At 36.4% G+C, this 13,419-nt stretch overlaps 1 protein-coding gene across 1 annotated transcript; it reads right to left on the reverse strand.

Annotated features, from left to right (window-relative positions):
* Window positions 1–1,638: 1,638 nt before the first annotated feature.
* STAMBPL1 (STAM binding protein like 1) lies at window positions 1,639–13,419 on the reverse strand. The gene is made up of 10 exons (XM_009989103.2): window positions 13,339–13,419; window positions 12,218–12,435; window positions 10,696–10,771; window positions 9,207–9,302; window positions 7,467–7,821; window positions 6,735–6,859; window positions 5,717–5,854; window positions 4,978–5,090; window positions 3,307–3,406; window positions 1,639–1,695 (listed from the first exon to the last, which is right to left on the reverse strand). Exons 1-10 carry the CDS (start codon window positions 13,417–13,419, stop codon window positions 1,639–1,641), a joined length of 1,359 nt encoding a protein of 452 aa, XP_009987405.2.

The raw sequence follows: 13,419 nt of genomic DNA on the forward strand, positions 1-13,419 counted from the left end.
AATAAAACCGGTCTTGATTTTTCCAGCGTTCTGCATAGTATCAGAGGAGCATAGCAATCTGTTCATTATCAGGATGAGCATGAGAACTCAGCTTTGTATCTTCTCTATCCAGAAATATTATCTAGCCATGTCACTTCTTCATTCACAGCTGTCATGCTGGAAAAGCTAATTTTTTACACTGTGTGGCCCAGAGATGTACAATGTGTACTACAATTCTGTATGTTTTCTTTAAAGAAACAAAATCTGTTCCTTTGGGAGCATATCCAAACACTAGTATTAGACTGAACACATGACTTTCCTATCATAAGCCCTCGGGATGAGTGCAGCCTATTATTTTTATGTTGTGATATCTGGCAAGGTCTAAAGGGTAATTAAGCTGGCTTAATACACTTTCTATTCAGAACTGTTGTGGGGTTTTTTTTTTTGAGGGGTAATGTAATCAAAGTAGATAAAATAATTTAGAAAATTTCCTTTTTCTGTGATTTTTCTGATTCCATTTATAATCTTCAATACATCAAAACTGATATTCAACTAGAAGTATATGCATAGAAGCTAAAGCCAGTAATACTGTCTTAAAAGTATATATATGAATAAAGAATTCACTGAGACAGACCTAGAAAAGGTTGGTCCTAAGGAATTTGTTGAAATTTGTATTCATTAGAGTTCAGGATAAAGCATACTATTTATTTTTGTTATCTATTTTCCTGTCTAAACTCAATAGTTTACCTCACTTGCCTGTTACTCGTTATCTTTCAAACTGTAAGCTCTTTGCAGCAGCACCTGTTATTTACCATGTCTGTAACCCCTGGGTTCCAGATGTTGTCCAGCTTCTGACTGTTAGCACACGTTCCAAACTTTTTTGTACTAACTTTATTATTTAAAGTATAGGTCATCTAGGTTCTTGGAACAGATAATAAACTCTTGTAAGAGCAAATCACTTTGTATGGTTCTTCTTTCTAACTCTGTTTAGATCTTTAACTCTGCATCAATCCAGGGAATCTCTTTCAGGATAAGAACTTGATTTCAAATTAAAGTTTCTACTGGAGGGTTGCTGGAGAAGATGCATTTCTCCAAGGGACTCTGATGCATCTTTGTTATTCCAAGATGTGATGAGGGTCAGCTCTCAGGTAAAGGACTTGTGTTTTCTTAAGTATTTTCTGCTTAATAACTTAGTTGAAACTTGAGATATACAAGGATGGAATGGGGAAAAGGATGAAAAAAAAATCACTCAAAATGATGTATTTGTCTCTACTACATATAGTGTAAACTCACTGAAGCAGTGAAGAGATGTACATAGCTGGAAGTCACAAATAAAATTCTCTAATTCTTAGAAAGCAATTGATGCCAACAAGTGACAAAAGATGCATTACTTATTTCAACACAGTTATTGTTGTTTGAAGTTCATTTTATTGTTGTGTTTCATAGGTAAGATTTGTTTACAGATTCAGGGGTAATGCCACTGAACTCCATCTTGACAGAGCAACAAAATAACTCCAAAACAGGCTAGAGCAATAAATAGCAAACCATTCAATCTAAAATATATAAATATAAAAGTCATTTCTGAAAATGTAGGAAAAACAGGAATCCATTTTTCTGTTTTGGCCATTTGTGTAGTAACATTGCTATTGTCCATCCATATTACCTCAGATCCAGCACAATTATCTTTATGTCTTTTCCAACCACATGAGTACACGGCTGCAGAAGAAGTGAACACATTACTCACAGAAATCAGTTTCAGTAAAATAGCATATAAGGGCTGTTGTTTCCTTTTGATTTTCTGAGCCTGTTAATACTATGCTTATATCTCCAACTTTGATTATGCCTGTCACTGTGCCTGTTCACAGGTAAACCTGACCATCACAGGTATAGGCTGCTGAATAAAGCAAGGACTACAACATCAATTAGAAATAAATTTCTAAAGAGATTATAGTTTATTGTTCTGTGCTATCCTTTCTGTATTTCAGCATGGGATACCTGAAATGGAGAAGGAAGGTGTTGTGTGCTGCATTAGAATGGGTGCCTGGAAGGAAAGCATGAACTAAGTTCTCTTCCTGCAGTGGCTTCAGATGTGTCTGCTCACATGATGGATTTTTTCTTTTAAGTGTTTAGGACTGGTTTGTGTCTTTAGACACAGTCATGACTAAGTAACAGCTTGTACTGAGTCTGTGAAGAAGAGTCTTTACCAGAAAACAGATGCAGATTAGGATTGGTTTAGTCAGGTTTCATAAAGCTTCCTTTATTATCACCTCTGATATTTTTCCTCCAGGAAATGAGGCTGCAATCTTACTGTTTTTGTTGGAAGATCAATGTGTTTTGGGTGTTGTACTTGAAAGGATATTTGTGTGTGATACGTGATACTAACAGTGTGTCCAATGATTACAAATGAGCTCAAGTGGCCAGTATCTTCATTGATGAACTGAGTCTGTAAAGGACCACTGAAAAGAGCTCATCTGGAATAAAAGTCTTAAAATTTTTCAGAGTTGAACTACCTTCTCATTATCTCTACATTAAATAATAAAAGAATAGAACAAAACAAAACAAAGAAACCCAACCTTTCCTTCTTTTGAGGAGTAATACTGACATTCAGAGTTCTACAACAAAGTAATTTCCAGTGTCTTTCAGCATTACTTCTCTGCATTTGATCTTTTTATTTCAAGCTATGTGAGATACTCTGTATTTGAAGCGAGCCCCATTTAAAAAGAAAAAATCTTAATTATTCAAAGGTAAAGATTGTTTTCTTCCAGATAACAGTGACATTTTTGATAATTCTGACTGACTATACTGTTCAGCCGTACATATAACACACTATGCTATTAAAACATCAAAAGATATGGTAGTTACTGACAAAGTCTTATGAGAAGGCGGGGGAAAATATAGGCATTGAAGGAAATGTGGCTTGATCTACTCATAGATGCACTTTTTAGAAGCTAGGATGTTCTGTTGAGACACTACAGTTGGAAGAGATGAACTGAATTCTTTGTTTAAAAACTGAAGAGCACAGGAATAACTCCCATTTGAAACTGTGGCTTTTGCTGCTTCTGAAAGCAGGCAAAAGTGGTGGCTGATGGTAACTCTCTGCTTAGCCACCATTTGAATGGCAGGGTGTAACAATCATCTCATGGCTGCTATTGACTGCTTAAGTAGACTCCTGATGTCTACCTTGGTCAATGAGGTAAGCATAATGAATTATTAAAACAAAGGAAAAATTATAAGGAAATCTAATCTGAAGCATGTATAATTTCTGCTTGCAGCAGAATCATGGACAAGAATTTGAATAGTCAAAACTATGATGGATTATATACTTACATTAAATAATCTAGGATCCTTTGTATGTGGATGGAATCCCTTCTTTTTACAAGAAGAAACTTCTAGCATGCCAGCATTTGTAAGTCTGAAAATGCCAGTGCTGGAAAGCAAAAGATGATACTCCTGTTACATACTGCTCCCATAATACATGTCCAAGGTTTACATACAAATTGCTTAGCTTAACAGAAGGATAACAGAATGGTACTCAGTGACTTTTGATACACAGGAGCCAAGTCTGAGTTGGATTCTTTACAGTATTTGAAATGAAAGGGAGTTGTAATCCTGTAAAGGAAGAGATGATGAGGGGAAGGGGAGACGAAAAAAAAAAAGTCACAGTACTGGTGCTATTCCCATTAGGCAGGTTAGCCTACTAAGGGCCAAGGCTAGTTCATACAGGGACAGATACAAACCAGAAACTTAGGTGTTCTGGATTGCATTTCACTTACTGAACTCTAGAGGAGCAACTTAAAAAGAGAATAGCCTTTAAGCTAGTTGTGTAAATCACTAATGAGAGTACACGTCCTCCCCACTCTTCAGGTAATCAAAGCACTAGAAAATGCACTGCTGCATCTGTATGACCTAACAACTGAGTATTGAAAAAAACGTTAGAAAACGCACGCTTTTGTAAAGAATATTAATACCTAGTAACTACAGGACAGCACTTGATCAATAAATGTTACAGGTAAGAGTAACAGGTTAGAGCTGGTTACAGGGTAACAGCACAAACTACGAAAGAAGTTTGGAAGACCAGAGATTTGAAAAGGTATACAGACGCGCTCCGGGTTACAAAGCCTAGTGCTTGTACACTGGCCACTCAACCTGTATTTACAGCTCTGCTACCTGAATGGCCCATATAGGAAGTTAGGCAACCAGAAAAGGACTCATAGAAGTCACCTACAGAAGTAGGCAGCCAGAAAGAAAGGCTGAAGAAGTGCACAGTCTAAACTCTGGAGTTAGCCCTGGAGCCTTGAAATGCCAAGCACACCAAAGGAGAATCACAAAATTGTTGGGGCTAGAAGGACCTCTGAAGATTGCCTAGTCCAAGCACCCTGCTACAGCAGAATCACCTTGAGCAGGTTGCCCAGGACCATGTCCAGTTGGGTTTTGAATATCTGCAAGGATGTAGACTTCATACCCTCTCTGGGCAACCTGTTCCATTATAAACATTCACAATAATATTTAAATAGTTCCAGGTTTGTTCCAGATAGTTATTGTTTGTATTTTATGAAATACAAAAACTAGGACTTCATTATAAAAAAAAGTTATCTTTATCTCTCTACTCCCCAAACTGCAATTTTAATATCATCCTAGAGAAATAGATCTAACTCCACCACTTCTTTCATCAGACAGAATGAAGATAGGTCTGTGGCAGGACACTGGCAATGAGGTCTCCAGAAGAACAGCTCCTGTCATTACTACTCAACTGAGCAGAGCATAAAAAGAAATAAAATTTAAAACCTGGGGCTAGGAAGGGAGGAGAAAGAAGCCAGAAACAATATTGTGCACAGAGACTGACTGGAATGCAAGTCTAAACAACTTAAAGAAAATAAATTCACAATACAATATTACTGCCCTTCATCCCAGTTGACAAGTGCTGTTTGCATTTGATCAAATTTACGATAAAGAACAAGGGAAAATATCTAAATATTACTTAGAAAAATCAGGACTCACTCATTATGCTTTGGTGAACAAACAATTGCAATGGCCTCTGGCAACATTAGCTGATAAGAACAATGAGTATGAAGATCAACACTGGATAAGAATGCAGTTTGTGTTGGATGTGTCTACAAAAAGAAAGGGAAAACTCAACATCATGAAATATTTCTTACAAATCAAGGTTGACATACATTCAAGAAGGAACAATAATTTGTAACAAGTGAAAGTGTCAGTACTTCCCCAGGCTGGTTTCTTAAGTTCTTAAATTAACCCAGATTCTACATTGTTAAGATGGCTTTTCAGTACGAGGTTTATGGAGGCACATTCACAAGCAGATGTACAAGCAATTTTCTGATCATGGGAGGGAAAAAGGTGGAATGAAGAAGCACAAGACAAAGGGAAATGACTTGATTGTCCAAAATCCCAAAGACTGAAATTAATATCAAGTTTAAACAACACAACACCCTCCCCCCCCAGATTTTGAATACAGTAGAAAAATAAATGGCATTAGAAAGAAATAAAACATCCCTAAATTGACATAAACAAAAGTTGCACTGGCAAAAGCAGGCCCATTGCATCAACAGGATGCCTCAAATGCATTAAGCAATACTCATCTGCGGAGACCATTAGTGCTCATTTACATCACTACAATTAGAATTAAGTGAGCAAACTAATTCCGGTTATTCATTAGTTTGTTATTTCCAGGGTATGCGGAGCCAATATAGAAAAGCTAGAATCTACGAGTCATACGTACATGGATCCAACCCAAAGTGAGGAGATCATACTGATCCTGAATACCAAATAATTCTTCCACATTCTCCATGTCGCAGTAGTCTGGTCCTGCAGATTGCTTTGGCACTATTACATGGGTAATAGTAAATTCATTATGTGTCTGTAAAAGAAACATTGTCTGAAAGTGGAACAAATGAACTACTAAATAAATGCTGAATCAGAATCTGAAAGATGTCAGCCTATCAGCTAAAACAAAGCAGTATATCTCCACTGATTCCAATGCAGCTATACTGACCTACTGCACCTGAAAATCTGCCTTAGCATTTTATCATGAAAACATACAGAGTAGTATTAGCAACAACACAAGACTGTTGTATTGAAATGTTCTCGGAGACCAATGTGAAAAGGTTGTCCTTCAAAATAATTAAAAACATGAAAAAAGAGGTTTGAGGATATTATAATTATTTTCTGTGGAACATCACTACTCTTGCTATTCTTCCTTTTCATACAATTCACATACACTTGGACATCATCTTTAAAATTCTTTGTATGCCAGCATCAGGCACAACATCTTTCTCTGTTCTGAAAGGTCATTGAGTGTTATCTAGGTCAAGGGAAAAAAAACAGCCTGAAAATCAGATGTTCTACAGCTTGATGGGGGGGATTTTCTTCTGTTTTGTTGTGCCATTATGAATTTGATGACTCCAGTAGATTCTAACAGTCTTTATATTTCATTGTCCTGTAACTAAACCTCACTTACCTTAGATGAATGCCAGAGAAAGCACTGGAAAAAGCCTGTATTGTACAGCATGTTGAAAAACTTGCTACATTTTATAATGACAGCAGTGTACTTTGATCAGATGTTTCCCCAATAAGGCAAGTCCACACTGCTGAAGTGACCACTCGGGGTATAATGTGAGGTTAATTACATTAAAGACTAATTGTTTAGATCTGCTTTTGCTCCGAAATCAATACATTACAGGAAAATACAGAACTATCAAATATGTCTTCCCCATACAAACGTGAGGGTTAAACTGTACCAGTTTTCCACAGAGAATTCCACATGTCTCTATTCCTCTTACTGTATTTGCCTCTGCTAGCAGTAGAAATTTGTGACAGAGATCCCTGGGCAAAATGACGCCTCTGAGTGCTTCGGCCAATTGAGCTAACAAAAAAAAAATTAAAAAGAAATAGAAAGAGAGAGAGATAAAAAGGCATTTGCAGCTTGCACAGTGAAGTTCTCTAAAATAAGGAAATATACACAGTTACAGGAAATTATTAAAAGTGAAAGAATTACACTTACCACATCACAGATTTCTAATGAGAATAAATCTACTGCATAAGCACTTCACCCTAAATTGAGGTCACTAGCCCATAAGATGTGCTCACCAGCCTGCCTTTGAGGGTGATGGTGAGCTGATACCATCTCCCAGGCCAGGGCTTTCCAGGCGAACCACTGCAGGTTCTGCTTCTGTTTCCTTGAAGTCCATGGCAAAATTCAGACTTAATTCCACAGGAACACTAAGGTCCAATAGATGAATCCTTCTATTGGTACTCAACTGGAAAATGTGAAACTGTGCAACTATCCTTATCTCTTAAAACAAAGAAACTATATGGAACTGTTGTGTGTACATCAAGCTGTTCATGCTTATTTCACTATGGACATCCTCACAGTGAATAAATACACATGCATATGCAATATGTATCACTGCAACTGCTATAAGCAGCAGAGGCAGATAAAAAAGGGAAAAAAAAAAAATCTCTGCACTTACTCTGAACAGCACTTAAAGTGGCCGCTGGCCTTAAGACCCGGTTTACCGGAGATGAATGTCCAGTGCAGCCAGATGTGCCACTCCCCTCTTTTTTCTCAAGCAGTGCTGCAGATACGGAACTGTTCTCCGGTACAGAAATACAAGATAGCATACTTCCATCTATCTGTTCAGACATAACCACGCTCCCTTTGATTTTCTGGTCTCGAGCTAGTTCTTGTTTCTTAAGTTGATCCTCAAAGAATTGAAACTGTTCCGACTCAAGCTGCTGTTGTCTCATATGCGCAATTCGTTTCTTCTCTGCCTCTATTAGCTTTTGATGCTCTAGTTTCTTCAGAAGTTCAGTTTTACATTTGTTCTGAAACATATGCAAAATAGCGACATTCTCAGAACACTAAAAACTGCTACAAAATATGAAGGGAAAGAAGTAATCTAATTGTTTAATAAAACCATCAAATCCTGTCATTAAAAATGAAGTCTTTTGGAACCTGTTTGCTGAATTGGCAAATACAACTGTATCTCCCAAAATAATATGATATGGAAAGAAATACAGTAAGTAAGGAATTCCTAACACAAAGCTTCCAATCTGCATACCTACAGTGCTTTGTGTTTTTGCTTCAGTAGCAATCACATTTGCCTCATTTGCCCATTACAGTAAAGTCATTTAAAAAAAAGAAAAAAAAAGAGTTTTCAGAATAACAATGGTAAGGAGATGAGATGCAAGCCTTATAATTTTCAATGCAACGAGAAATCGGCAAGCAACATGGGTTTTCTGGATAGATTTCATAATCCATGATGTTATCTGGTTTTGTTGCTTGTTGCTGCTGTTTGGATAGGTTGGTCAACTTTCTCTTGCTACTTTCTTTCCTGAACTTTCCCTGGATTGCTTAGCCTCGCTCTGGTGCATAGCCTCCCCAGCCTCAGACACATTAAGTGCCTTCTCTGCTCTGGTCGATGTTGCCTTGCTCCCAAGCCATCTGCTGTTCCACAAACTGCAAGGGAAGCTTCAGGTTTCAAAAGCCCTTCCTGCTCCCTGGTAAAGGAGAGCATCAAGTATCTCCAGAAGCAAATGAAAAAAAAAAAAAAAACAAAACAGAGCAAAGTAATTTCTTAAATGTCATTAACAAAATTGATTGGGAAAGAAAGCCTCAAAACAAACAGTGACAGGAATATGGAGTGTGGGGTGGTTTGGGTGATTGTGTTTGGTTTGGATTGGTTTGGTTTGTGTTTTTTTTCATAATTCCCTAGGTCAATTTTAAGGGAAGGAAAGAAAAAGATGTTTTTTCTCAGATGCTCTTTCCAAGACCAGTTTTTAAAACTACAGATCCTTTTTTCAGTGACTTCGATATATAAGATGCAGGTATTTATAGTTACTTAGAGACTCAAACAGGATTGATTTCAAACTGGAGCACATTCAGAGCCAAGGGACCTTTTCCACATATTCATGTACAAACAGTATCCTCTTTATAAAACAGAATCAGAGTGTACCAAAGGCCTATTTAGATATTTGTAGACAGTTATTAAGTAAATATCACAGCATGTTTATTTCCAAGCACACACTTGCATTATTTGTTTTTAAACAGCCAACTGATTAGATTCTGAGAAGTGAAAAGTCATTCTAAGCAGCCCATGAAATGATTAGGTTCTTGTAGAACTGGCATTTCACTGCTTAATTTTGAAGAAGTTTTATATGACAGGAAAATCTTCATACCAACAATTATTTAATAACCATTTAAAACTTACTTTGTTTTGCATGTATTCTTGATATTCTAAGTTATACTTTTTTAAAAGATCTCTCTTCAATTCATCTGTCCGTGGAAATGCAACCTCCTTCAATTTCTTTGGGGTGGGATGAGGGAGAAAGATAGATAAGTTTACTTTTCACTTTTTAAAAGAACCACCTGGAAAACAAACTCAGCTGTAATACAGATTTTAAAAAATACAAACCAGAAAAAAATACTGCTCTTTAGGAAAGAAAGGAAGAAATACAGACTAAATCATCAGCTTATGAAAATTCTATAGTCCACTGATTTCAATAAAGCTATGTTAATCTATGTCAGTGAAAAGTGTGACACATCTTATCTCAAGGAAACATTCGTCCTTTTTCTAACAATTTGTTATCTCTGTTTTGTTTAGTAGGTGTGTGATAACTAACAGTTTTGTTGTAGGTGTAATTTATAAAAAAAACTGAAGTCCAACTTTCAATGTTTCAGCTAGGATCATCACTTATGCTCATTTCCAGGTGGGAAAAAAATAGTTCATTTGCAGAGATAACTACACCTGTAGCTTCCTGTCGCAGCCCTGGCAGATAAAACAATTTTGTTTGTAATACAAAATCAATGCCCAATGTTTTCTATTGATGCAGTGGCTACTACAAAATAATTTAGATGCTGTAGGCAAAGGAGTGAAAGAGACCACGTGCTTATTCCTACTGAGTGCCATAGAGGGAGCATGTTAGATGTCATTTCTCAATAGGGATGTTTTCTTAGAATGTGGGCCACAGTCAAAACTTGGCATGAAGCATTTTGGCTTTGAATATAACATTATTCAGCTTTAACAGTAGAGAAAGCATGCAAATATGGCAGGATGAAGCAAGAGACCCTTATGCTTATTCTAACAATTCTGTCTGGGCAATTGCAGATGTTTTAAGCTCATTATAAGGCTGTATTTGAAATTTCCCTTTTAGAAAATAAAACAAAAAAGTAAAACTATTTTGTTTATAAATGGAGAAAAAAAATCTGGTAAAAACTAAGTGAATGAATATTTGGTAATAAAGAAAGCAAAAATATACTTTGATTATTTAGCAGAGTAAGCAAATATGGCACAGATATCAGTAATGCCATGCATCTCCCTTTCACACTGTTTGCAATGGTTGGTTTGGACCATTATCCACTCACATAATTGGGACCAGAATCAAACTCTAAGTACTGTTAAATTAGTGTATTTTTAATATGTAAACTTTCAGAAATAGATGTACCTCAGTTTCCAACAATCTATCAACTGATTCATGGACTGTTCTTGTTCACCTTGTAGAATTATGTTTTAACTTCTGGTAATGATCAGATGATTAAATCAAAATAAAACATGACTGACTAGTGGAGAAAGGTATCAGAAATTCAAGCTGTGGTGGCTGCCATGGGCTATGTGTGCACTGGGGCAAAAAGAGTGCTGGGAAAGAACAGAGAGATTCTGGGGGAAATGTTTCTTGAAGGCCAGGAAAACATAACCCTACCTTAATAATATCTTGTTTTTCTGGTACTGCACATTGGTGATAGTCTCGGTGACTGGGCAGTTTTTCTACAAACAACCTAGAAAATTAAACATGCATGTGTTTGCCTCAATAGCCAGAAAAATATCCACAATAGCTTTTATGTTGGCAGAAAGATCAGTTTCACATAACTTAAATACTGAATTCCAGATGACTTGGAGCAGATTTCTACACATTTGTTTAAACTAGCCCTTAAATTCTTGTATAGACTCATACGGGACACATAGGGTAATGACAGGAGATTATTTTCTACATCTGAACATTTTTTGGTTTTCATTAGTAGTGGGTTGGATTAAGAAAAGGACTAACTAGCAGCCAGCACCTAAAAGCATGCTCCACCCTAGCCAGTGTTAATAAATCCTATTTCTACTGTCTTTATCTGTCCTTAGCTGAAATGCTGAATCGCAAATGGGAATTCCAAAATGTAGCTGTGACTATCATTAAAGAGGTTATTTTTACCAGACCAAGCTGCACGGCTAACTTCAGTATTACTCACCTACTCAGACATCTAAATTATAGTAACTCTCATCTGCAAAGAGTTTGGAATACACACCTGCTATCATTCTTTCAGCAATTTGTACAATGTTCACCTCCATACCCTTTTTTAATAGAGATACATACATTTAAAATTAAGTGGAATAAGAAAGATTTGGTCTAGTTTTCAGAGTATGAGGAAGGTAATGGATGAGGAAGGAGATCTTCTAATATAAAAATTTTAAAATATGCATATAAAAAATCCAAAACCATTTCAGAAGTAAAAAAACAAACTAATCAATCCTACAGCAAAACTAGCTAGTTAAAAAGTTTAAATCTGCCACTGATACATTTTTCAGCTGGCTATTTTGAGAGTTTTAATGAAAGCTGTCCTGATTTGAGTTTTTTTGAGTGGGGAGAATAATCATACAATGAACATATACTGTGGATTTTGCATTTGCTCCTGTAAGAAGCAACAAATTATACTTAATCCTTTGGGGGAAGAAAAGTAAAAAGAGGCAAAAGCCTTTTTTTTTTTCATTATTTGTTTAAAGTGCTGTGAAATACTACCATATTTAAGATCGGCAGAAGCTCATAGGGTGTAACTATTAAAGGCTCAGAAAACTTATCTAAACATCGCTTTTCAAGCCGTGCACTGTATTTAAACAACATGCTGATAGATACAAAATAAACTGTGGGAAACAGTGCTCATAGTATAGCCTGGTACAGTAAACTTAAACCTCCTTATATTAGAGCAACTCATGCCTGGCAGTTAATAGATGGATAGAACTACCATACTAACAGTTGAGATGAAATTATAAGCCTGTGGTTAAAGCAAAGATCTCCAGAGAACAAAGCTATTCTCCAAAAACACACTAAACATTTTTCTCCTAATATAAAGGGGTGCCCTGTTTTCACTGCAAACTTTTATTTCAGTTTACTCAGAACTACAAGCTGTAATTACTCAGAATTACTACTGTAATGACGACTACTACTACAAATGGTTTCTTACGTTATGAACTTATTATAAAAAACAAAAGCATTCTCCAGGTTTCCCTCCTGCATGTATACTGATGCCATTCGCTCCATCTCTACTCCAGATCTAAAGTAACGACGTGGAGTGATATCTTCATTGATTGTGATATTGCTGCCAAGTTTGCTTAAGGCACGTACTCTCTCTTCTGGGGTCACAGAGATGTCTGTATGGTCAGGAATAGCTACCAGCTTTTTCTGAAAGAGAAAAGAGAGATTAGCAAAAAGAACCATATATTACATTTCACTTTCAGTAAGTGATCTCATTCAAGACACTCAAGGGAAATCTTCAGCTTTTTTTCTCAAAATAGGTATTGGTTTCCCTGCTGCTAGCCACAGTTGAAACATTCCAACATGTTTCTTAATTGCAAATAAATTGTGATTGCAATTACAATTAAAAAGTGATCTTATCCCTTTCCCCAAAACTTCTAACTTCAAAAAAAAATCAGAAAAAAAAAATTAAGATACAATTAAGTAAACCCATGCAGAAATGATCAAAGGCAACACAAAGTGTGTGCTCTTTAGAACTCCCTATATATGAAATTCTATAAGGTTCAGCATTAAGCTATTGAAATAATTTGGGGAGGACCTGAATACTCAGACTCCCACACATGATGTATATGGTGTGACTGCTGGGTATAGTTCAGCTAACCAAGAGCAAGAAGTTTTCCTGGTCAGTCAACTGTTCCCTTCAGATGTTAATTTCCAGTTTCAAGCGAAGTAGTTAAAGCGTCAGAAGTTAGAATTAACTGTACTGAAGAAGAATCATAGCTGCTTATTATAATCATTATCTTCCTGTTAAGTGGCTAAATAATTGCGTACTGCAAGTTGTTTCTTCTCACTTCGATTAAAATTTTTACTCTTTCTATTCAAAATGTTCACTTCACTTAAAAATCTGATCACTGAAACAAGCTAAACCCCATAAACCACATATATAAAAATAAAATTAATTCCAACAAAATCATCAGACAGAGGGTGGGAGGAACTGGCAGCATGCAGAAGAGACCCTTGTAGCTGACACTGCTAAACAGCTCTCTTGAATTGTTTCCTGTTTGAAAGGGAGGGTGCTCAACCATTACAGCATTTCTTTGTAATACATACCAAGGAGCTGACACTGAATGGTTGTTCCATGTTCTCTGTCTGCAAATCAAGGAGATCACTCTTTTCCTCCAAAGTCTCCAT

The sequence above is a fragment of the Tauraco erythrolophus genome, chromosome 9, assembly GCF_009769465.1.
Source record: "Tauraco erythrolophus isolate bTauEry1 chromosome 9, bTauEry1.pri, whole genome shotgun sequence".
Classification (NCBI taxonomy): Eukaryota; Metazoa; Chordata; class Aves; order Musophagiformes; family Musophagidae; genus Tauraco; species Tauraco erythrolophus.

Coding starts and splice junctions, on each gene's coding strand:
- STAMBPL1 (XM_009989103.2), bottom strand. CDS start 13,419: ATGGAGACTTTGGAGGAAAAGAGTGATCTCCTTGATTTGCAGACAGAG. Junction 12,436..13,338: donor CATTCAGTGTCAGCTCCTTG/GTATGTATTACA, acceptor TTTCTCTTTCAG/AAAAAGCTGGTAGCTATTCC. Junction 5,855..6,734: donor GAATTCTCTGTGGAAAACTG/GTACAGTTTAAC, acceptor TTTCTTTTACAG/ACACATAATGAATTTACTAT.